Source organism: Hoplias malabaricus, chromosome 1, assembly GCF_029633855.1.
Source record: "Hoplias malabaricus isolate fHopMal1 chromosome 1, fHopMal1.hap1, whole genome shotgun sequence".
NCBI classification, from domain to species: domain Eukaryota; kingdom Metazoa; phylum Chordata; class Actinopteri; order Characiformes; family Erythrinidae; genus Hoplias; species Hoplias malabaricus.
The window spans coordinates 24,728,150-24,753,835 of NC_089800.1; the positions used below are offsets into that span (position 1 = coordinate 24,728,150).

General features: G+C 43.1%; 1 protein-coding gene across 3 annotated transcripts in view; it reads left to right on the forward strand.

The window, feature by feature from the left end:
- robo1 (roundabout, axon guidance receptor, homolog 1 (Drosophila)) overlaps window positions 1-25,686 on the forward strand; it is a 281,736-nt gene that overhangs the window by 242,957 nt on the left and 13,093 nt on the right. For all 3 annotated transcript variants that reach the window (XM_066660266.1, XM_066660275.1, XM_066660283.1), the window contains 13 exons: window positions 1,016-1,187; window positions 2,365-2,570; window positions 4,752-4,833; window positions 5,049-5,217; window positions 6,817-6,983; window positions 7,495-7,616; window positions 9,228-9,462; window positions 12,705-12,826; window positions 15,169-15,340; window positions 17,720-17,923; window positions 21,590-21,616; window positions 23,154-23,196; window positions 24,372-24,526. In XM_066660266.1, the coding sequence (XP_066516363.1) occupies window positions 1,016-1,187; window positions 2,365-2,570; window positions 4,752-4,833; window positions 5,049-5,217; window positions 6,817-6,983; window positions 7,495-7,616; window positions 9,228-9,462; window positions 12,705-12,826; window positions 15,169-15,340; window positions 17,720-17,923; window positions 21,590-21,616; window positions 23,154-23,196; window positions 24,372-24,526 (1,876 nt within the window). The remainder of the gene's footprint in view (window positions 1-1,015; window positions 1,188-2,364; window positions 2,571-4,751; window positions 4,834-5,048; window positions 5,218-6,816; window positions 6,984-7,494; window positions 7,617-9,227; window positions 9,463-12,704; window positions 12,827-15,168; window positions 15,341-17,719; window positions 17,924-21,589; window positions 21,617-23,153; window positions 23,197-24,371; window positions 24,527-25,686) is intronic.

The window sequence follows — 25,686 nt, forward strand, 5'->3', positions numbered from 1 at the left end:
ATACCCTACAATGCAAGCTGATACGCACATCCACAGATATGGGTAGCCATGCTCAGCAGTGACACAAACCGCAATGACCATGAACTGTCTGCCTTTGGATGAACATGGATTAAGTTGAGGGAAGATTAGCCGGAGAAGTCCAGGAATATGAACTCCTCTTCGACACACTACAAAGGCTGCCAGACAGCAGGAAATTCGTGGTGAGAGATTTCCTCAAATGTTGGTTTGGATGTCATAGAACGAAGATTTGGAAGAACTTGAGGGAAAAATACGGATGTCTATGGAAAAAACCCGCTACGAGGAGCAGGGACACAGGCAGTAGGGAAAAGTGTGCTGTATTTGTTTCTTCCCTGGCACCAATGATGACCTACTCCCTACATAGTGCACTTCACAGATTATAAAACTAACCCTACTGCAAACAGACAGTGCACTAAATGGTAGACAGGGCGAGCTGAAGCTTAAACCCATAATAAATAGCTTCATGACCTGACATTCACTGCACTTTTTAAATGCAGAAACTGTTATTTTATGACCTACATAGGGTGGAGGAAAATATTTGAGATCTAGCCCTATTGATTTGACTGTGTACGTGTAGAATGTAGAGTGTAGTGCACTTGCGAAGGCTACGGTGTATACTCTGCATTGATTCAATGCAGAAGCATAAATCAGCCTTAGGGTCAGCTACACTCTTTCGGCTGTGGCATCACTTGGGACCGAAGTTTGATTTCTCAATGAAAGCAGCACACGTTCCACACATGAGGAGATTCTAAGACTGCTTTAAGTTAGAAGTCTTAACCGCCCTCAGAGACAGGACTGAGAGATACGACTGAGAAACTGGGAGCAGATGGAATGATGGGGCAAAAACGTCTACAACCGTCTAGACAGTAGATAGACTGGAATGAGCAGCAGCTTCAGGCATGGCTCTGCTCCCAAATGAGAGTTCTTCATACGTCCATTTCTTGCTTCTATTTTCTCCCGATGTTTACATTTCTTCTCTTTCTTCTTCCCAATGCAGAACCTGCTGTTTTCCTCTCAGCCACCTCAGCCCTCCAGTCGATTCTCCGTCTCTCAGACGGGTGACCTGACCATCACAGGGGTAGAGCGTGGGGATGGAGGTATCTACAGCTGCCAGGCCCTCAACATTGCCGGCAGTGTGATCACTAAAGCCCTGCTGGAGGTCACAGACAGTAAGAAACGCTTCCCTGGATGATTTCCCATATGCACATGGGTTAGGGCAGACGTAGTGAAACAATGCAAATCAGAATTGCTTAATAATGGCCTTGTAACTGATAATATACATCACGGACAAGCATTTTCTGATCTGAAATCTGTTCTAATGGTGCATCCAACTATGATAATTATACCGTGTATTCCTGTCGTCCACTGTAGGTGCAGTGCTTTTGAAAGGAAAACTAAAAGAGACCATAAAAATGTATTATAATTGAATTAAAGTCATGTGGACATTTAGAGGGAAGTCCCTGCTCCCAGTCCCCCTCCCTTAGCTTCATGCACTGATCATAATTACAGGTCACTGCCATGATGTTCAGTAATTACAGCACGGTCCGAACTGTGGCTAAGCGCCTGGATATGGGGGCACTCTCTGAGACATTCATGTGGCGGTTCACCTCAAAACATTTAATTCAGTGGAGCCTACTGAAAAGTGCAGTAGAGGCAGATTTGTAACTATCAGCAGCAGTAGAAACAAGCCTAATGCATACAACAGGGACCTGAGCGCTAATGCTAATAGCAACACTGCGCTACATTATAAACAAACAGAGATTAGCTCCTTGTTCAGTGAGCGTACTAAAGTGTTTGTGGATTGCGGATTGTGGTTGGCAAAGGGTGAGTTTAATAGCATTGATTAAGCCAGTGGGAACCTTAGTGGTTGGTTTTAAAGTGGAAAACTCCTGTTGGGTTTGTACAGAGCGAGTGTGTGTGATTGGGAGGGAATGTGCTGTGCTGCGTTGTATATACATTTTAAAAGAGATTGACGTCGGAATTTTGCTGGTATTAATTGTGTTTCTTTCATTTGGCATCACTCAGCTACTGCTGCTGAGTGATTAGAAAATTGCTTCCAGTTGAAAAAATTGGCTTCCATCACTATTGCTCTCTGTCTCTCACTCTCTCTCTCTCTCAGACACACATGCACACACACACACATACACACACACACACACACACACACTCATAACATAATCAGCTAGACGTTTTACCTCTCACCCTTTTCTAATATTTTCTCAGTTGATGCTTGTTTGAAGGTTATGAATGGATTATATTAGTCAAGATTGTTTTTCCTCTCTCTCTCTCTCTCTCTCTCTCTCTACTCCTCCTGCTCGCTCTCTATCACTTTTTCCTCTCATCCAGTCATATCAGACAGGCCTCCACCTGTTGTTCGCCAGGGTCCCACCAATCAGACAGTGGCTGTTGATGGGACAGTAGTTCTTGGTTGCCAGGCAACAGGCACCCCCACCCCTACCATCCTGTGGAGAAAGGAGGGAGCACTGGTGTCCACTCACGATTCTCGGCTCAAACAGCTGGACAACGGGGCTCTACAGATCCGCTACGCTAAGGTACAACGCTGGGTCATACAACTTAATTACACTTTATATATAAATCTGTCCAAATATGTGCAGACACATTTTGTTATTAGTGAAATCAGCTATGTTAACTGTATTATCAGCTATATTAGCTCTACGCTCATTGTAGACACAGACGCTCACTCAGCTGAGCATACATAACTTGAATAAGAAATGAAATGGAACGCTGTAAAGCAGCTACACATGAGCTTAATGCCACCATGCTCATTGCCAAGCTGTGACTTAAGGGGTAAATGACCCCTGTGTTGGGCCATGGAGCCATGTTCTCTAGAAGCTAGAGTGAACTCAACTTCACTAACATTCTTCAGGTGTTGATGAATGCTATCTAATCTTCATAGAAATTCTCTAAAATTTAATGTAAACCAGAAGAGTGCTGTAAACTCCTTATTAATGCACATGCAAAGGAAACAATGGCTGGACTGTTGTCCACAAACCCTGAGCAATGTACTGTAAATGCATCCACAAATGCAGTATAACATATATATAGACCACGTTATTATTATTACATATAATACACACACACACACAAAATAAGAGAGACGTGCAATGTCCTGACGTTGTATAAAAACAAATCTGTGTGTTTATTTATGCAATAATTTAAAGACCGCAAAGCTCAGATATCAGGAGCTGTCAATCAAAGTTCTCATGGTGAACTGTGGTGAATGAAGTCTAACACAGTCTGTCACTCACTAATCAGGGTAATGAAGCAACACACACACATATAAACACACACACACGTGTCTGAGGGAGTGTCCCATCGCCGTTACACACAGACGGGCGTCTGCTCCTCGACTGCGTCTAGGTCAGAGGTCATTTCAACACAGACTGTCAGAGCATGTCTTTAAATCACTCAGCGAGAGACAAAGAGACTGTGTTTAACGCTCGTGTCTACGCTTTCATGTCGGACAGGACAACAACGGTAAACGCAGATGTAAAGCAGTCATCGTGCAATAGAATTGTGTTTTGTGAACGTGAGTGGGATCCCTGTGTAGATTTAGTGGAATATTTTTCTTTTTCCACTCTGAGCTCCAGCTCCCCGTTGTGTCTGTCATCACGTTTAAAGAGGCAGCTCTAGTGCACTGACAGACTCTCTAATTAGCTACAACTGGAATCTTTTCCATTTGACTGGAAACTCTCTTTTCCCCCTAATTTCCCCCTGGTGTGTGTGAGAGGTGTGTGTGATGACAGCGGGGGTGTGCAAAGGACAGTCAAGTGTCAGTAATGGGTGTTGAGGCATGGAGAGTGAAAATGAAGTAACTAGGCCTCAGCAACTGCTAGAAATGGAGTTAGCACGTCTCTGGTCATTATCTGAAACAGAAATGGTAACAGATATATCTTGTAAAATGACGGCTCTTAATGTACAGTCGTGTGATAAGAGTATCCCACACATTGGGTTAATGTGTGTCATCACAGGTTGGTTTGATTAGACCTTCTTTAAAATAACAAAGAATCAAATAAATAAATAAATGTAGGTAGAAATGACCAATTAAAGTAACAGTCAGAATGATTTGACTAGAGAAATAAGACAAGTACCAATTGGTTCACACCGGTGCAATGCGAAGATACGATTAAGCAGTGGACGTCCTGACATTCAGACAAGTCTGAGCAAGCCCTGGTTATCTCAGTCCTTATCAACAGGAGGCAAGAAATCGGATTGAAATCTGCTTCTTTTTCAAACTTGCTGTTTCAGCCCGCAAAAATTGGGCTGGTTATTTTTAATTAATATTTTTTTAAATTCATTGTTTCATTTGTATTCTCACAAGAATCTAAAAATGTCTTGGAAGTAAGAAAATTGCTCATAATAGATTTAAAAATGCAGTGGTATTCATAATTAATCACAAATTTATATTATAACATGCTAAATTAAAGGAACGCTAGGTAGTGATTTGGAGTGTGCGCCACTGACCTGAAATAGAGAGATTACAGCCTCTGTCGTTACTACTCCAGGGTCTGCGCTGCAGAAATGGCACTATGTATTTTTGGAAGAGGGTAGGAAACCACGCTCCCTCCCACACCCTTGACTTACAGACAGTGCTTTAAAAGGGAATTACACTCTGCAACTCTAGGGGGAGCCATGGGGCAAAAATACCAAATCATACTTAGTGATCTTTTAACACAACTATATTGATGTTTTTTTCTCTCTCTCTATCACAGCTCGGAGACACAGGAATGTACACATGCATAGCATCCACCCCCAGTGGAGAGGCGTCATGGAAGGCTTACCTGGAAGTGCAAGGTACTGGCTGTAGAATGCACACATGGTGGGGACAGTGGGGAAGTGAGGGGAAATGAGAGTGAAATGAAAGCTGATTGCCTCAGTAATTGCTTGTCTCCTTCCTTCATATGAGTTTGACATCATTAAAAGGGTGTGGATTGGAGGAAGTGGAAAGACCACATTAAAAAGAGAGGAATTTTTTTTCTTTAATGAATTCTCTTCCCTTTTCCTTTCAGAGTTTGGTGTTGCTGTCCAGCCTGGCCGACCCACTGACCCCAACCTGATCCCCAGTTCACCCTCCAAACCAGAGGTGACCGACGTCACCCGCACCACAGTGTCTCTATCCTGGAAGCCTGACCTCAACACTGGAGCCACGCCTACCTCTTACATCATCGAGGCCTTCAGGTACCTAGTGTTTGATTACCGTAGTAATAAATGTACTTAGGGCAGTGCAGTGGTGCGGCAGGTAGTGCCTGTGCCTGTGTCTGCGTGGGTTTCCTCTGGGTGACCATCTGTGAGGAGTGTGGTGTGTTCTCCCTGTGTCTGCGTGGGTTTCCTCCGGGTGACTGTCTGTGAGGAGTGTGGTGTGTTCTCTCTGTGTCTGCGTGGGTTTCCTCCGGGTGACTGTCTGTGAGGAGTGTGGTGTGTTCTCCCTGTGTCTGCGTGGGTTTCCTCTGGGTGACCATCTGTGAGGAGTGTGGTGTGTTCTCTCTGTGTCCGCGTGGGTTTCCTCCGGGTGACCATCTGTGAGGAGTGTGGTGTGTTCTCTCTGTGTCCGCGTGGGTCTCCTCCGGGTGACTGTCTGTGAAGAGTGTGGTGTGTTCTCCCTGTGTCTACGTGGGTTTCCTCCGGGTGACTGTCTGTGAGGAGTGTGGTGTGTTCTCCCTGTGTCTGCATGGGTTTCCTCCGGGTGACTGTCTGTGAGGAGTATGGTGTGTTCTCTCTGTGTCTGCGTGGGTCTCCTCCGGGTGACTGTCTGTGAAGAGTGTGGTGTGTTCTCCCTGTGTCTACGTGGGTTTCCTCCGGGTGACTGTCTGTGAGGAGTGTGGTGTGTTCTCCCTGTGTCTGCATGGGTTTCCTCCGGGTGACCATCTGTGAGGAGTGTGGTGTGTTCTCTCTGTGTCTGCGTGGGTCTCCTCCGGGTGACTGTCTGTGAAGAGTGTGGTGTGTTCTCCCTGTGTCTACGTGGGTTTCCTCCGGGTGACTGTCTGTGAGGAGTGTGGTGTGTTCTCCCTGTGTCTGCATGGGTTTCCTCCGGGTGACTGTCTGTGAGGAGTGTGGTGTGTTCTCCCTGTGTCTGCGTGGGTTTCCTGCGGGTGCTCCAGTTTCCTCCCACGCTCCAAAAACACACGTTGGTAGGTGGATTGGTGACTCAAATATGTCCGTAGGTGTGAGTGTGTGAGTGAATGTGTGACTGTGTGTGTTGCCCTATGAAGGACTGGCGCCCCCTCCAGGGTGTATTCCTGCCTTGCGCCCAGGTAGGCTCTAGACCCACTGCGACCCAGAACTGGATAAGGGTTACAGACAATGAATGAATGAATAATGTACTTATTAATTAATAAATATATACACTGGACTTAATGCATATATGTGATTTGTGGTTCAGTTTTTACATTTATCATTTTCTTGTTCCTGTTCATTATTTAATTATTTTAATGTAAATATCTGATAGAGTAACATTCATAATTATATAGTGCGATTGTAAGTTATTATAGCAAGTTTCTGCTTGCTATTCTATTGTTGTTATGAGTGAATATCATTGTGTGTTATGGTACCTGACTTTTTGCACTCACATACTTTACGAAGTGTTATGCATGTGTAATTTAAGAGGAGTTATGCCAGAAATATTAAGGTATTATGAATATAGAAAGCCTCATATGAACATTTAAAAATGCTCATGCATGCATAATTCCTTGGAAAGGTATTGTTTTGCTGCTTGGTTGCTCTTTTGTGAGGATTATGTGAGCTGTGCAACCACATATTGTGTTGTCCTGTGGCCTGCAGTCATGCATCTGGCAGCAGCTGGCAGACACTGGCCGAACATGTGAGGACAGAGAGTTTTGTTCTGAAGAACTTGAAGCCCAGTGCTGTCTATCTGTTCCTGGTCAGAGCGGCTAATGCATACGGCCTGAGTGACCCAAGCCCCATCAGCGATGCCGTCAAAACACAGGGTGAGTTCACCTGGTTCAGAAAACACGGGAAGCTATATATATGCAAATAGGAACATCCGCACTACTTTATTAGACAAACTGGCCTTGGTTTTCTCTCTTGGTGCGTGGTTAGAGACTGTGGTGCATTTGGCTCAATCTACAATTTGCTATTCTTTGTCCGATTGTTTTTGACCAGTGTCCACGGTGGTCCTATGGTGGTCCCACGCTGTTGAGGAATGGGTGTGGGGCGATGAATTTTGTTACAACTAGGATGCCGACAGTAATTGTAAATAAACAACTCAATTCCCCCGACACGGGGTGTTTCTGATAAAATGGCCAATGAGTACAAGCAATTAAGACATTTCAGGGTATAAACTATTAAGTGCTGATGTATTAAAACTGTGTGTCTTTCCTCTGTGTCCATTACTTATAATAGTATAGTATTAATGGTGTAATGATGCGCCATTGCAGACTCTTTTCATTACTTTGTATTTAATTCTATTTTAAAGCAGCTTTTAATATGTGCACGCAGATATCCCTCCAACCAGTCAAGGAGTGGACCATGGTCAGATCCAGAGGGAGCTGGGGGATGTTGTTATCCACCTCCACAATCCCTCCATCATTTCCTCCTCCTCCATTCGAGTGCAGTGGACCGTGAGTACCCACACTTCCCTCCATTCACTCGCTCCGTGACAGGAGCCCTAACAGGGCAGGAGCTTTTCTCACGACTTTTCTTAATGTTGGATTCTGGTGATTGTTGACTGAATAGAATTATCAATATTCAGTGGCATTCCTCCTTTACGTAACACTTTTTTTTATTCCTCGTCTGAGGAGGTAATATAATTAAATTTGTAATTTGTGTAAATTAAATTAAATAAACTTCAGAATGGATTTAGTATGTTTAACGTGGAGAAAGGAAAACCTGTTTTCCACTAGATTGTAACACACAAACGCACGTGTACAGTGTTTCGGATCTGCGTTCTGTACCCTTCACACTTTCTCAGAACTTAATGACTTGCAGCTGAGGCGACAGCACTTTTATTGGTTCGGATCAAGAGAGCATTAAACTCTTTACAAGCCTGCACTGTTCTCCCTGCATTGGAACCATATGGAGGTGATCCCACTCTTATGTTTACACAACAGCTCCGGGGCTACCGAATCATATCAAAACCCCCTCGAATAAACATCCTTAATATCAGTATTTCTTGTTCTTTGAGTGTTGTTGTTTCAATTTCTGTCCTTAGCCGTTTGTATATTTAAAGTAAGTAAGTCCTTTACAGCCGTTTTTTAAAGGCCTCCCTTGAGGCGGCACTGTTGATTTGCTCAGTGTAATAAATACCACTTTACAGTAACAAACCACAAGATGCCAGAGAGCAGCTCAGTGGAAGTAGACAGATCCTGTTTGAATTTTTTACAGCTGACATGCGGTGGGCTTCTTAAGCTGGGGGCTCTCCATTTCCTGCAAGAAACTACATTACACTGGGCCAGTGCTAGCTGTTGCTAATGCCAAGCAGAAACGGAGGGAGAGGAAGCCTTAGGCCATGCTCTTATATTCTGCAGTCACCAGGGAGAAAAAAAAGGCCAAAATGATTTTCTGTCACTACACTTTAACAGTGATAATGAAGGACCTGCAGAAATCTGTGAGTTTTACAGGTGGAGATGTGATTTACTCCGGAAGGAAATGGTGCAAATACATTATGAACAGCAGTTTTTTTTTTTTACGTCCTCAATTTGGTGACTGTCTTCACTTGTCCATCACAGATGTCCTTCACCCCTCACCAGTGTTTATCTGATTTTCAACAACATTTTTTACAACTGACACAATTTAACCTCATCCTCGTCTGAAAGGGAAACAGATTGGAGATGACCCTTGGTTGAAGTGTGCATTATTTTATTCAATAGACTTGATGGACTTTATTTTAATTAAGATGGCTGTTCCAGATTTACAGGTCAAACCAATCAACTTGTGTATACTATTTTCTTTATGGTGGTGCATATTTTAATAATTAAAAAAGTACAGCTCTTGGACAGTAAGTGTTAAAACCCCCCGAAGAAACTAAACAACATTGTACATGCTGTGGACGTTTGCATAGAGTTAAGGTTTGAGGGTGACAATATTTTCCCCAAAATATTGGTAAAGGCGGTGCCTGGAGGAAAATGCTTGCACACATCAGTCCTGGCTTAATGGACTGTTCCTCAGTTAAGGCTGCCGTGACTAGCCCACCTGTGCCGACACTTACCTGTGTTTAACCCATGTTCCTGCAGGTGGAGCAGCAGTCTCAGTATATCCAGGGCTATAAGGTGATGTACCGGGTGTCCTCTGAGACCGGCCAGGCCCGGGGTGACTGGGAAGTGTTTGAGGTGCAAACTCCAGGGGAATATACAGCTCTGATCACTAAGCTGCGCAAGGGCACCACCTACGACTTCAAAGTTCGCCCCTTCTTCAACGAGTTCCAGGGAACAGACAGTGATATCAAAGTGGGCAAAACTCTAGAAGAAGGTGAGGGCTGTCAAAAAACTGTCAAACTGCTTTCTCTCCATCTGTCTTTATTCTTTCATGCTTCTCTCTGTCTGTTCTCTTCTGTTTATTTAAAAGTAAATATTATTTAAATATTTAATGTAGCATTTAAAGATTGTTATGATTAAAATACTCACCCCTCAGTTCAAACAGTCTATATATGGAAATTAAATTGAACTAAATTGGGAGTGTAACTGGAAGGTTGTCGGTTCATCCCCAGAGCCGGCAGGTCATGACTGAAGCTGTTCCCCAGGCGCTGTGGCTAGGGCTGCCCGCCACTCCGGGCATGTCTGCTCACTGCCCTCTAGTGTTCACTAGTGTGTTTAAATCTGTGTTTCACTGCACGGATTGGTTTAAATGCGGAGAACAAATTCCTCTGTGTGCAAGCACCATGGCCAATAAAATGATCCTAATCTTTTTTAAAATGTTGATTAAAAGAAGGCAACCAAAGATTATTTACACATATTATTTGTAAAGACATAAACAGACCCTTATTTTTTTGTCTTTTTTTTGTATTTTAAGTCATGATTAAAATAAAGAAAAATGTAGGATGTAGACCATTTATCAGTTAGCAAGTCAGACTCAATGAGCGCACAGAATCAAGTAAACCAAGCGAAAACAGCGACAGTGATGTAGCTCCGCGCTCTCGTTTCACTGTTTTCAGTGCGCACTCCTGTTTTTTCCTCGCTTCCTCGCTTTTCCTCAAAAAATTTGAGCTCGCTCTCGCTTCTCAAAAATCTGCTCGCTTCTCGTTTTTCACAGGAAATACGTCACTTATTCAAAACCTGGTAACTGATTCCTAGTGATGGCACTCTTGAATCTGAAGCTTGAAGCATGCACACAAAATTATCTCATGTTAAAAACCTCATGGGCAGCACGGTGGAGCAGCAGGTAGGTGTCGCAGTCACACAGCTCCAGGGACCTGGAGGTTGTGGGTTCGATTCCCGCTCCGGGTGACTGTCTGTGAGGAGTGTGGTGTGTTCTCCCCGTGTCCGCGTGGGTTTTCTCCCAGTGACTGAGTGTGAGGAGTGTGGTGTGTTCTCCCTGTGTCTACGTGGGTTTCCTCCGGGTGACTGTCTGTGAGGAGTGTGGTGTGTTCTCCCTGTGTCTGCGTGGGTTTTCTCCAGGTGACTGAGTGTGAAGAGTGTAGTGTGTTCCCCCTGTGTCTGTGTGGGTTTCCTTCGGGTGACTGTCTGTGAGGAGTGTGGTGTGTTCTCTCTGTGTCTGCGTGGGTTTCCTCCGGGTGACTGACTGTAAGGAGTGTGGTGTGTTCTCCCTGTGTCTGCATGGGTTTCCTCCGGGTGACTGTCTGTGAGGAGTGTGGTGAATTCTCCCTGTGTCTGCATGGGTTTCCTCCGGGTGACTGTCTGTGAGAAGTGTGGTATGTTCTCCCTGTGTCTGCGTGGGTTTCCTCCGGGTGACTGTCTGTGAGGAGTGTGGTGTGTTCTCCCTGTGTCTGCATGGGTTTTCTCTGGGTGACTGTCTGTGAGGAGTGTGGTGTGTTCTCCCTGTGTCTGCTTGGGTTTCCTCCGGGTGACTGTCTGTGAGGAGTGTGGTGTGTTCTCCTTGTGTCTGTGTGGGTTTCCTCCGGGTGACTGTCTGTGAGGAGTGTGGTGTGTTCTCCTTGTGTCTGTGTGGGTTTCCTCCGAGTGACTGTCTGTGAGGAGTGTGGTGTGTTCTCCCTGTGTCTGCGTGGGTTTCCTCCGGGTGCTCTGGTTTCCTCCCACAGTCCAAAAACACACGTTGGTAGGTGGATTAGTGACTCAAGAGTGTCCATAGGTGTGAGTGTGAGTTGCACTGTGAGTTGCACTCCAGGGTGTATTTCCGCCTTGCGTCCAATGATTCCAGGTAGGCTCTGGACCCACTGCAACCCTGAACTGGATAAGGGTTACAGATAATGGATGAATGATTGAATGAATGAATAAATACCTCATAATGCAAGCCCATATAAGCCTTGGCTATGGAAAAAACAGGCAGTGGATTAGCGCTGTGATAAATGTAAAAGTATTATCAAAAGCCCTGCTCAAGTGTTTCTGCAAGAATATTAGAATTTTAGATTTTAACCGAATAATTACATCACAAAAAGTGCCAACCTGCAACACTGTGAATGTAATTACAACAGTATAGTTTTCCCAATGTGCCTCATCAAGGTGTGTTATGAGTGTATTCTAAACTTGTTTTTAATATATATATATATATCTGTTTTATGTATTGTAACAGAATACATTATTCATCCATTAAAGTTTTCTGCCAAATCAACCCAAATCAGCAATGAGATAGTGAAGACGTGCACAACAATTTAGTTTTAGTGTTTTATTGTATTTAAACGACAAATACATGGTTGTAATGCACACAAACACTGTTTTAAAAGCTGTAAAATGTGACATCTGTTCGTGAGATCGAGTAATTAACCATTTTCAGGTTCAAGGGTGCCATCACTAGGAATCGGTTGCCAGGTTTTGAATCTGTGACGTATTTCCTGTGAAAACCGCGAAGCGAGCAGATTTTTGAGAGGCGAGAGCGAGCTCACATTTTTGAAGCGAGGAAAAAACGGGAGCGCGGAGCTACATCGCTGTCGTCGTTTTCGCTCGGGTTTCTTGATTCTGTGCGCTCGTTGAGTCTGACTTGCTCGATTTAGTGTCGTTTTTGCGCTCTCGCATAAAAGAAAGTGGTCTCACTCCAAAGAGGTTGGAACTAGCTCCGAGAGCCAAACAGCAGACGGGGAACTTAAAAGTAACAAACGTAACACTCAAACAAATGCCGAGCTAATTGTTCAGAGGGCGTGGCCGTCTGTGGCTCTGCAAATCCGCAGAGATTTGGTTTACTTCCAGAGTTCACTCTGAGTGTGTGTTTGTGAGAAAGCGGGAAATGGCTGTGTGTAAAAAACAGAGAGAGAAAGAGCTTGAAAACAGCTGGCTTTTCTCTTAGGCATTTAATTGCTCATGAGGGGCTGGTGTTTTTCTGGTTTTAAGCTCAGTCATACATCCACGCTGTAACTGAGCAGCTGAATTACTTCAGGGGTCCAGTGACTCATCTGTTCAAAATAAATAGGGATATTTCAGACCTACACTCTTTAGTATCCATACAATCCGTTTTAATGCGTGTTATAAACATTCCCTGCTCACACAGAGATACAGGGTTTAACAACAATACGTACAATACATTTAACATTGCTTTACTTTATAGTTATTTGCTAATCCTGATGACATGTTTTCTTCTCACAGTCCCCAGCGCAGCCCCAAGAGAAGTAACCGTAACACAAAGTGGAGACAATGGCACGGCCATCTTGCTGACCTGGTTACCACCTCCAGAGGATGAGAGAAATGGGGTAGTCCAGGAATACAGGGTAAGAGAGAGAGAGAGAGATGGATGATGAGGATGAGAAAATGCTGACAGTCACTGTGTCACTCAGTGTCCTCAGAAGGCCAGAGAGAAATCAGCTGAGACAGTGTCTCTGGAGGAATTCATTGTGGAATGCCGCCACCTAGTGGACAATATTGACATTATGAACAATATGCCAATCGAAATAGCACTAACTTTGATGTCTATTGATTTTTTTTTGTGCAATGGTCTTCATACATGTTTTAAAACCAGATTTAAGAGCTCTTCAATTTCTCTCTCTAAGAGATGTGTCTTTATGCATTCTTACATAAATTATTCCATAATTTCTGCCAATTAGATCTCATTCTTTTCTCTTTAGTGCTCTCCGAACCTATTTGGAGCTTTCTGCGACTCCCTCCTGCCGCTGAGCCAATATGAAATTCCGTACAGGTCTTTACTTTTTAATAGGATCCCACTGTGCAGCGGTTTAAAATGTGGATTCGAGTTGGAGGGAAAGGGGGAGAAGGGCAAGTTTAAAGTCAAGCTTGTGTTCATTTTCCAGGTTAATGTTTTTTGCCGATGGAGGGTGTGTTTGCGAGTAATTTCATGCTCGTTAAATCTGGCCAGAGCGTGCCATTCGTTCTCCCCCCGAGGGCATCCCTTGTTCACTCTGGACTTTTCTGAGCCCATCACGTCTTAAAAGAGGGATTCCTCATGTTACACTGTTTCTCCCGGAGCCAGTGGGGACAGTTAAGGCTCGTTATCATTTCAGGTAGAGAGGAGAAATATACAAGAAAATTCCAGCTATAACGTGGTTAGACTGAGAAGTAGTTTGGGGGACAAAATCTAATTGTGATTTTTCAAACCGGTTGCGGCTGAAATTCAAATGATTTTCGGTAAATTAAGACCCACGGCTCTCCTTTGGCCAAGGCTGAGAGTATACCAGCTGAACCCTGTCATGTGTTTGTTGCCGTTGATTGGTCTAACGGGGTGTTTATAAGTCAAGCGTTGATGGGTTAAACTTAATACCCAAGAGAACATTGTTGTTTATGTATTATAAAAATTGCAGCTCTTGCAAGCTGATAATTGCATGGTTGTTTGTTGCTGCATAGTGGGAACGTTGTTACCGTCTGTTAAGAAGAGCTGGGTTTAATCCCCTGCTTCGGTAGGCACAATATACAGTATGAGTCAGATCCAAAAAAATAAAAATAAAAAAATGCCTACCACTTTATCATGACTGGGCGGCACAGTGGTGCAGCAGGTAGCTTCTCAGTCACACAGCTCCAGGGTCCAGGAGGTTGTGGGTTCGAGTCCCGCTCCGGGTGACTGTCTGTGAGAAGTGTGTTGTGTTCTCCCTGTGTCTGCGTGAGTGTCCTCCGGGTGACTGTCTGTGAGAAGTGTGTTGTGTTCTCCCTGTGTCTGCGTGAGTGTCCTCCGGGTGACTGTCTGTGAGGAGTGTGGTGTGTTCTCCTTGTGTCCGCATGGGTTTTCTCTGGGTGACTGTCTGTGAGGAGTGTGTGTGTGATTTTGTTGTAAACATGGTTAATCTTTCAGTCCTGCTGTGAAGGTACGGATTGCTCTGCACTGAGCCCATGACATGCTTTATATTCTCTGCCCCTCTAGCCAGGGTTAACCAGAGTGGAATCAGTTTCAGCCCTGTGTTTGAGCTCCTTCTCCAGGCAGTAATTTCATTACAGAGAGACTTCCTGATCCTGGCTGCTGTTTTTTTACATGGGTACATAGTGCACGTTCAGAGGATTCTGGTGGTCGCTTATGGCTCAGCAACAGAGGAAGCAGTTCAGTTTCTTGCATGGGGAAAAAAAACCCAAAGCAAAGCCTTTCCTCAGATGAGTTCCCACTGTGACGGATTGGAGACTGAAATTAGTTTAAGTGAAAACTGTTGGAGCTTCTGGATTATGAAATTTCATAACACTGTCAGAATGACAAGATGGAGTTTGTCTAAAGCACAGAGATCTTATTTCATCTGAAGAAAACCCTCAATATTGCACTGAAAGATACTCTATTAAGTCTTGAACCTGACATTACAGAACCATATACTACAACAGTCACATGCATTAGTGCATCTTTATTGGGGAATATAATGTGGTTATAGTGCTACTCATTAAAGTACGTACACACTGTGGTCATTTTTGGAGCCAGAATTGAATGCCCAGGAGATTATGAACAGTCTCTGTAGTCACGTGTGTACATTCAGTATAAGTTTGACATTCTTAACCATAACAGGAACAATCCAAAGAAACGGATCCATAGTCAGATTTGGAATTCCTGCAGTGGTCACTGCCTACAGCGCTTTACACTCCCTTTCGGACACACACTAACAGACGGTCTCTCTCCCTGTGTTCTCAGATCTGGTGTTTGGGGAATGAAAGCCGCTACCACATCAACCGTACAGTGGATGGCTCTACCTCGTCTCTGGTCATCTCTGGACTGGTTCCTGGAGTTCGCTACAGTGTGGAGATGGCGGCCAGCACCGGAGCTGGGCCTGGAGTGAAGAGTGAGGTCACTTCCTTCCAGCTGGGTGAGTCACACTATACTTCACTCATGGCTAACTGCTAAACGCGCACCAATACCAAACGTATTACTTTTATTTCTACTTATAGTGCATTTTACTTGAGATGAAGAAATATAGGGACCTAGAGGTTGTGGGTTCGATTCCCGCTCCGGGTGACTGTCTGTGAGGAGTGTGGTGTGTTCTCCCTGTCTCTGCGTGGGTTTTCTCTGGGTGACTGTCTTTGAGGAGTGTGGTGTGTTCTCCCTGTGTCTGCGTGGGTTTCCTCCGGGTGACTGTCTGTGAGGAGTGTGGTGTGTTCTCCCTGTGTCTGCATGGGTTTCACAGCACTGTCATAAAATAACATGGGAGAGGTGGGTGGTATCCTACTCTCCTCCCACGGTTACGTAGTGCAGTTTCTGCAACATGAACCCAGAGTAGCAGTGACAGAGGCTCTACGTTCCCTATTACAGTGGAGAATCACAATTATTAATGTAAAAATATGATTCAGTGTTCCTTTAAATGACTGACTTTGAAGACAACGAACACTTTTTCAAATGTTCTGTCAATGATCAGTGCGTGACTGTTGTCAGAAAAGTATCCTGTCCCTTAAACAGTGACCTTACGAGTGAATAGTGTCTACCTTAAAATCCATTTATGTAAATGAAGCAAAACAAATGAAGCAAAAGCAGTGTATAACAGCAGGGATTTGAGATTGTGAGGAATTTAATTTTGTGATAACCATACAATTGTTGCATTATGTTTAATAGAAAAGCATCTGGAAATATAAGAATAATATAAACAGTTTGCACCTTTGCTCAAGGGTGAGTTATGAGCTGTGACTTGTTCTCTCCAAAGCCATTGCTGTATGTGGTTGAAGAAAATTGAAATAATTAGATCAACGTAAGCGGTGGCACCGTGCCAGGTGAGGTGGTGAATGACAGGAGAGCTCATAAATTTAATCTGCCTCAATTCGCAGTAAAATTAATACTAATTTAATTGAGCTTTTTGCCGTGATTACTGTCAATCTGTTGGAAACAAAGGAGTGAAGGGTTATGTTTATGTTTGAAGGCTGCAGCACGTCAGGGCTTAATGGAACCACACACACACACGCACACACACACACCAGCATGCGTCAGGAGCTGAAAGATCATTTTATTGCTGTGTGCTTTGATCTGAGCGAGAATTGGGAGTGAGATGTGATGTTCCTGCCTTTTTACCATCACCAGCTCATGCGGAATAACACGAAGCTCAGCCTCGTAGACTCCAGTCACACACTTCCCAATAGTTGATATTTATTTATTTCCCCAACTTTTTATGACTTCAGAGCACACGTTGGGTCTGAATGAAGGCGGAGCTAAATGAAGGAATAGAATTTGCACTAAAACTGGAGTTCTGAGTGAGGTTTTATGACGTGAAGAGAGTGGAAACATTTGGACAGAGGGTGGATGTGGAATATTGAATAAAGTTGATATTATTTTTAGCTGCTGAGGCTTCTATGTAATTTTACGTTAAATATACGTTCATTTTCAGACCCTGAAAAAAGGAATAACTTGTACTTAAAGGTGGTTTTGTGTGGACGTTATATAAATGAAGAATAGTCTTGTGTGTGGAAGCGTGTCGAAAGGATTTCACTGCATAACTGTTTTCAGATCCCTGGTAGTGGATGCTTTACCCCTGGAAAAAGCTCAGAGAGAGAGGGAGAGGGAGAGAGATTTTAACACGTAGATGAGCAGATGAGATGGAGCTTTGAGGTGTGGTGTGGCGCAGTGGTGGGTTTGAGGAAAATAAATGAAGCTTTTGGAAACCTGTTTGCCTCCAGCTCTGAAACGTCTCTCCGGTGATAAAAGTGTCTACAACATGAAACAAAAGCAGATAGCGAGGTGGAAACAGATGAAAATAGCAGGAAAACGCCAGTCAATGGAAAGAAATCTGTTTTAATGGGTGGAAGGAGGGTCTGGCCTAGTCTCTAATGTGGGAAGCAAGCGAGAGCATGAAAGAGAGAGAGACAGAGAAAAGGCAGATGAAGTTTCTTTGTTGTCTCTGCTGTTCTGACCGATATGCTGCTTTTTTTTTAGTTTTAAATCCAGTACGTGTTGCTCTTATAAAGAAATATAAACGTGCAGTTCCCTGTGATCTCTACACTGGCCTTCCAGTTCAGATTCATACAGAGTGAATAATTAGTGTGATTCCCTTCATTAATCAAAGTGGCACCTCATTAAAGAGATATCTTGTTTTATTATTTTGTCATACAAAGGCTGTAGACTTGATTGCAATTAAAGATACCCTTGAAATATGAATGCCTCATGCAGTCCATTCATAGCATGAATAACACAACGGTATCCTGCTCCTCATGTGTCTGCTTCTCTCTGCATTTCTCTCTTTCTTCTTGGTGTTTCTCTGGCTCAGACTCCTCAGGGCGGATGACGCAGAGAGACGTGGATCCAGAGAACACTCTCTCGCAGCAGATTTCTGATGTTGTCAGGCAGCCAGCCTTCATCGCAGGCATTGGAGCGGCCTGCTGGATCATCCTCATGGTCTTCAGTATCTGGCTTTACCGCCATCGCAAGAAGAGGAGTGGCCTGAGCACCAGCTACGCCGGCATCCGCAAAGGTACAGCCGCTAGCTTAGCCAAACTTAAAAGGCCGGTTCACATTTACATTTACATTTATGGCTACTGACAAAATGCTCTCAGTCTGAAACTTTTAAAACTGTTGTAAACAAGTGAAGAGTTGGGAGTCTAGCCCAAGTTCAATGATCAGTGAGAGTTAAACTATGGTGCTCCTCACTTTACTACACCTGTACTTGTTCCTTTTAAATGCTACCAGTTGTTTGATAACACATCTTAAAACGTTCTTATATAAATCTTAAAAATGTATAATAAATTGTAGCAATTGCTTTGTGATCGGTGAAGCTGCAATAGTGGGTGACACTGTTGTCCTCTGCATGGAAGGCTAAGGTTCAGTTCCTAGATTGGGCAGGACTACCACATATTACCTATAAGGCAAGACTACCCTTTGGGCAAGACTTTTAATCTTGAATTATCCCTTCTCCACATGCTTAAACCTGTGAGCCACTCCAGACAAGAACATTTGCCGAATGCTATAAATGTCGGATTAGACGGATTAGACGGTAGATTGATGGACACTGATGGGAGAAATATCAAGGTGCCCATATTCTATATTATTCTACAGATTCCTGACTTATTTCCCCCTTTAGATCAGGTCATATAATCACAATATGGATTCCTCTACAAAACACAATCGTAATTCAAAAGTCATTCTTCACACCCTTTGTTCCTTAGTTATTACGTTTATTTAAAAAAAAAAATTTTACTTTCCTTTTAACTCTGGTGTATGTAAATTGCCCTGTGAAGGACTGGCGCCCCCTCCAGGGTGTATTCCCACCTTGCACCCAATGATTCCAGGTAGGCTCTGGACCCTCTGCGACCCTGAATATGAGATAGGAATATGTTGTGCAACTGTTCATGATAATATTTACACTTAGGACTAACTGCAGTACAATGGATCAAATTGGGCCACTGTTAGCAGATAAACGCCTGTACAAAAATTCCGTTATTGTACAGAAAACCTTCACTTAACATAAAAAGCTTTGGCTTATCCTTGATGCTGGAATATACAAAGCACACCTTTTAGGGATTGTTTCATTGCTTGTTTTCATCTGATCCATCAAGGTTATGTTTGAAGTGCTTTCACCAGAGCGCAGCCTTCACAGAAGTGACACATCTTTTTTTTTTTTTTTTGCTTCAGATTCTTTCTTCTTTCATTTCGTTTCATGAGAATTTAAGCAGAGTTTTGGAGAGATCTTTCCACTGGGTCCAGCTTCACCACAACAGACACAGCTCTGTGATGATGTCTTTTCCCCGCTTGTGGATTTAATGTATGTCTGCAGGCTATGCAGCTGCCAGCTCTTCTCTCTGAGCTCAGTAATCTATCCTGGACATCATTAATTCATTAATTCTGAGGCCGTTCATAGACCTTTGATTTGTGGCTGTTGTTTTAAACAAGTGAGATTTTTAGGGAGGAAAATAGAAAATCTGGAAGGTCTGAGAAAAGCGTAATTTTCTTGCTGTCCCTGTCCTTGCCTTTTAAAAAAAACGTCTCTATTCAGAAGGTTTAAACCATGCTGATGAACCAATCCGATGAAGTCTCTTTCATATCTCTTCCTCTCACTCTGGAGTTCATGCAGATGGAAGATCGCACAATGAGGTGTTTTTTTTTTTTCCCTCTGATGCTGGCAATGGGCTCCAGGCACATCCTTCTCAAGGACGTTCAGCTAATGGAATGCTTATTGGCCGCCTAGAAGCGGTGCTTAAAAAGAAACCAGGAGTCCAGCTATTCATTTGCATCAGCATTCACACACTCTGAAGGTTGAGGTGCGCTCAGCTTTAGAACATGAATGTTGTGAGACTGAATGCATTCAGCTATTGAAATTCAGCCCAGTCCAGGATCACTTCAAAGAGGGACTTATCATCTTTGAAAAAGTTCATAAACTCACTTTTCCAGTTAGGTTTCATTTTGACCTCAGCGTGTCTGAGGTGTTGGGAGAAAAACATTTGAGAAAAATGACACCAGATTGTTTGCTAGAATGGAAAGAAACACTCATGGAATGTAACACTTAATACTTCAGAGTAAGCAGGAGTGAAACGGTTTAAAAGGGTATTGCATGATGCACCAGAAAACACAGTTACACAGCTCCAGAGTCCAGTGCTTGGGGTTTCATTAACCCTGTTGTGGACTTTTGATTTTGAGCTTGGTCTTCTCTGGTTCAGCTGCTCCGGAGTGTCCTCTATGTTTCCTTATATTTATATAGGGATTGTGTGCACCAATGGTGGCTGGATTCACTGAATATAACCTGTACCCAGTAGCTCAGCAACAATACTCCCACTGAGGCCAAGGTTGAGTTTGACCTTGCTCTTGAGACCCCAGGGTACACAGTCAGGGAGAGTGCGTTGGTGTTTCACGAACTCTGAAAAGCCTCATCTGACACCAATGGCAAATATTCCAGCCTTCCCACTTCTCGTGCTCTTTAAAAAGCCACAAGGCCACGAGAGTCCCTCTTTGAACTGGTGACTGGGAAATCCTGCTGTGTGAACAAATGAAGAAAGGGATAATTGTGTGTGCACATAAAACAGGAATGTGCTGTAAGGGTGGAGCGGAGACAGGGCAGAGGTGCAGACATATACAATGCGCCCAAGTAGTAACCAGCTCAAAGCTCCCCAGCCTCCCTGACATTTACCAGCTTGACAGACACTGGGTTGCTGTGGTGATCTGATTTATTTACCATCCGTCACATTAGCATTTTCATATGCTAGCGTCCGTCTCTGTTTACAGATAAACAGACATGATAACGGCATCAAAAGTGGTCACATCTATGGGGTTGATCTTTTCATTCACCATTCATTCATTCAAGCACAGAGTGGATATGGAAAGATGAAGGCAGTAGTAACGGTATTGCTGTGTTTCACATTGACACGTCGCTGTATAGCAGCCAAAAGCAGGCCGAGTGGCTTAGCATGAGAGAAGTTTCTTCTTTCTTTTGATATTTTAATTGCCTGTTTGTGGCGTATTCAGAGAATAAATCACTCATAGCGATGCTGAGGAGCATCTCCTGCTATGTCAGTCTGTTTATGGGGTTCTTTGATCAAAATGAAGAAATATGTGCGAGGATTATCATAGTAGAGGATGCACAGTAAATGTATTCCAACCCACTTTATCTTTCCTTTTTTATTATTGTGGTCTTGGTGGTGGTTATTTTTTCTTGTGTTTATGAGCCAGTGCTATACATCCATTATCTGCAGCATCACATGCTTGTTTTACGTTTGCGCTCATGTGTTGTTCACTTATATTTGTGCAGTTTTTTTTTTTTATTCCATGTAGTACGGGTTTTTTGATGTTTTGTTCTGTGTCTTATTCTTGTAAATGCTTTAGGTCCTTAATAATAATATATAAATAAAATAATAATAACAATGATGATAATTTGGTGTGTTCTCCCAGTGTCTGCGTGGGTTTCCTCCGCAGTTGGTTACTGGTGTTTTTAGAGCATATTCTTAACCACAGTCTTAGCCTCCTTTTTAACTCATTGAATTGTAAGGGTACCACTTCAGGTGTTTGCTCTCACTAATATGTAACTTGTATTTTATTTGTATTGCTGATAGAGTTTATCCACCGTGTAAAAACGGTGCCTGTGTTTATGTAAATACGTATTGTAAAACTAATTGTGCTGTTTTTTTAAATGTTCTGCTGGTTGGATCTGCAGTGCCATCCTTCACTTTTACACCTACTGGTAAGCTCCACTCTACACAATCCATGCACAACTACATACAAAAATGTCTACTATGCCCATGTCTACTTTTATATCCTTATATACTTTTCATGCATAAGTTCTTCTGAAATCTGAGTTATTAATAGGTAGTGTTTCCGTTTTTGCTGCAGTACCTGTTTACCCTGGATTTCAGAACATTTCTTTGGGTTGATTGTATTCAGCCATCTAAACTCTAGTGAGGTTGGGCACTGATGAACGTAACATTCATTGAGCATGGTGACCTTGGGCTCATAAATGACATTACTCTTTTGGTTGTAGGTAGTAAACAGTCTTCATTACGACCTAAAATAACAACACAGACCTTAGGGAAGGATTCTGCTTTTAGCTCTACCATTTTACTGCTCTGTGTCCATTCCAGTCTTCTCACATTTCAGGATGTTTCTGCCGCACACCAGGGTCACAGTGGACAGCTAGAGACAATGAAGGCTGTTAAAAATACATCTCCCCACAAAATAAAAAGGCAGTAAAAAGCAGTCTGAAGCTTTTCACGCAACTATCAAAGGCTGCTTTAGCGCCACAGCCAGGCCCCTGCGAATATAGTTAGAGGGAGCAGAGGGAAGAGAGAATGCTCCATTTAAGAGGGCCTTTAAAACATGAGGACTGGATCAAAGCCTTGCTGTCCCGGCCCCATGCCTCAGCCGGGGTTTGACGAGGTGTCACCAGAGCTTGCTTGGCCCAATTAGAGAGTAGAGCCGAGTGGAGCTGTAGCACCGAGACTGGCTGTGAACATGGCTGACTTTTCGGTAGGAGGCCGAACAGACGTGTCATTTTCACACTCCTATTTAGACCTTTTTTTTCTTTTTCTCCATCACACACTCGCTCATTTTTTTATAGCAGTCGTTTCATCTCACTGTTATCATCCAGCCATTGACTTATCTGCATTTATAAGCACCACAGAACGAGTATCATTTTTTTTCCCTCCCCATGAATGGAAATGAGTCTTGATTGCTAATGATGACACACTATAAGACTTCTACAAATCAGTATTCATAGATCCAGAGATGTGCGGTTTCACTGCAGAACTGTTCCCTGACACGTCTCAGAACAAAATGTGTCATTTAAAGTGGTGTATTATTCAAGCTCATTGTCTGTGTGGAAACCGAGGCTAAACTCTAGTCCATTCCTTGAAGAGGGTAAGAACTGTAAGAGCTGGCCAGGAGCTGGTGGTACTGGAATTAAATGTTGAAGTTTACCTATCTTCACCACGTTAGTGAGGACTCGTCCATTGGGTCTGCAAGGTACAGGTGGCTAATGAATTTGCTGTTTGACAAAATCTCTTAAAACGTTTCAGGAGAAGGACAAAAATAATCTTAACTTTTAGTGAATACTTATGGGAAGAGATTTAATTCCTAATAATTTTGGTCTATTTCTGTTGATTCATGAGAAATTGCCAAAAATACAGGGTTTTGTTCTAATGGCAAAAATATGTATAATTTGTGAATATTCCTAAGTGTGTTATTCCAAAGCTGATTCTCTATTTCTCTTCTTTGTCCTCCAGTTTCTTACCAAAGAGGAGGAGAAGCAGTTAGTAGTGCTGGGAGGTAAGTTGTACACAGAGTAGTTTTTGGTCAGTGAAGCAAATTAATTTGGAATGAATGATGTTAGTATCTACACATCTCTGTCAGTCTAGTGACACACCCTGGTCAGTGCAGAGACAGTGCAGTGTATTGGCTGCTGTGCAGCACTGGGTGGCAGTCTTGGCTTTATAAAGCTGGGATTTGAGGTGGAGGAAGAGCCAAAGGCAGAATGAAGCAGAGACAAAAGCTCTGTTCCCTTCTTGCCTCTTGTCTGTTGATGCAGTAATCATTTTTATCACAGTTTTAATGTTTAATGAATATATTTTGTTTTCTTACTACTCGCTTGTTAGTTATCAACCTTGGTGAATTTCTAAATTTGATGCTGAATGTTTTTGTTTCTTCATAATTGCATGATTTGCATGACTTCAGAAAGGTTCTTACTATTTAAGGGAAAGTGTTATAGAGCATTTTGTTTTTGTCAGACGGGAAATAAAAAGAATCTCTTCAGAAGAATGATTCGATAATGAATCATCTCTAGAGGTGATACCTCTGAAGACGTCTTACATAAAAAGTGAGTCAGACAGTGGAGTGGATCACATGCCGGAGCTTTGGGGCTCTTTCCTGCACCTGCCAATGAAATCCTCCTCAGCCTGTTTGAAATGGCAATAAAGGCGGTGTTGTGGTCAGTACAAGAGCAGCAATGAAACTTAATCCATGGTCAGGATGAGTGGACGTTTAAATGTGAGCGGCAGAGTCAGAGATTTCACAGCACTAAACTCTGACTTTGATGTTCCTGAACATGTCTTTGATGAATGTCTGCATAGATCTCAGTCTCTTTCTGATTCTCTTCCTCTCTGTTCTTGTTTTTGACCTTGTCGTTATCAACGACTTTTTTGTAAACGGTTCTACTTTGAGCTGTGCTTGGCGCTCTACAGTCTTTTATAGTTAATAATGCTCCATAGAGATACATGCTCCTCAGTGAGTTGGCCTGACACGGAGTCCTAAACATTTAAACAGTGAATTTCACACCAAACATGTCCTGCCACCAAAACTCTCCACTGTCAGCGACTGATGAATGAGGATTTCTCAAATGATCTTCAGAATGTTTTTATTTCCCTCCCTTGAGTCTCAAATATTGTATCATTTTCTATAAAGCTGTGAGATGTTAACGCTGGGCTGGTTTTTTAATGTGTCTTCAGGCCTGGTTTGTTGAACATCAGTGAGCCGGCCACTCAGCCCTGGTTGGCGGACACCTGGCCCAACAACTGCTCCAACCAGAACGACTGCAGCATCAACTGCTGCACTGCGGGCAACGGCAACAGTGACAGCAACCTGACCACCTACAGCCGCCCAGGTGAGTGTGCGTGCGTGCGTGCGTGTACCTGCAATGTTGGTATGTTTGCCATGTATTGTGTTTGTAAAATAATAGTGAATCTGTATTTTTGAATATTTAAATATTAGCTTGAATTATTTAAACTAAAATAAACGCAAAGAACCTGAATCATTCTTCTAGAGCTGTGATTGGCCACGATGCTTGCAGCACACAGAAAAAAGCAGTGTGATTGGTCCGAGACCTACATATTGCTGCCTTCTGCTGTGGCAAAGACGTGTGTGTGTGGTTTTTGTTGAAGGTTACAGCTTGGATGTTTTAGACACAGAACACAGCACTGGAACGGCCTTATGGGCTTTACTCTGCCAACTAATCGAATTGGCCAACTGATTTCCATACTGTTGTTATAGCCCCTAAATGCAATTTCCTCTAAGTGCTTACTTATTTAGAAAACAGGAAGCAGAGGTCAGAGAGAGAGAGAGAGGACCTGAGTGTGCCTGCACTTTTCCTGTGAGGGGTGATGGAGGAAAAGTAAGGCAGAGAGTGCAGAGTGATGGAGCACCTCCAGGTGTTTCTTTTTTTTGCAGGTGTCAGCAGTGACTTCACTAGCAGGAGTGAGCTTGGCTTTCCCAGGACACTCAAGTACAGTACATACACACTGGTGCCGGAGGTTAGCCGTTTGGCTAATAGCAGCTATGTTATAACTCCATAATCTGTGGTTCATGATTAATAATTGAGAAACCCAAGGCAAAGTAATAGTATATACACCTAACTGAGTCTTCCTTGGATACTCTGTTAATAATGGTTACCCCATCTCCTCATGTAAGACAAATACGGTCTAATAAATAATAGTGTTCAGTAGATTCTGTGTCTCTCTGAGCTGTAGGAGAATGCAAAATATGCATAATCATCGTGCACATTGCCAACTAATCACTGGCTGATTCATCAAGCAGGTCAATTGCAATCAAAATGTTACTGGAGTTTAATTGTGTAATGGTGACAGCCCTAGTTCACTGATAAAGGCTCCTTTATAAACGGTGAACGAAGCTGGAGTTTCTTGACTCCTTCTTCCTCTTTGAGCCAGTTAAGCATCATCTTCATATGCAGAGTAAGCATTAACTGCACCGTTTACATGGACGGGGTTTTACAGGCGGGTTTAAGCTGAGCTTCACTGCACGTTTAAT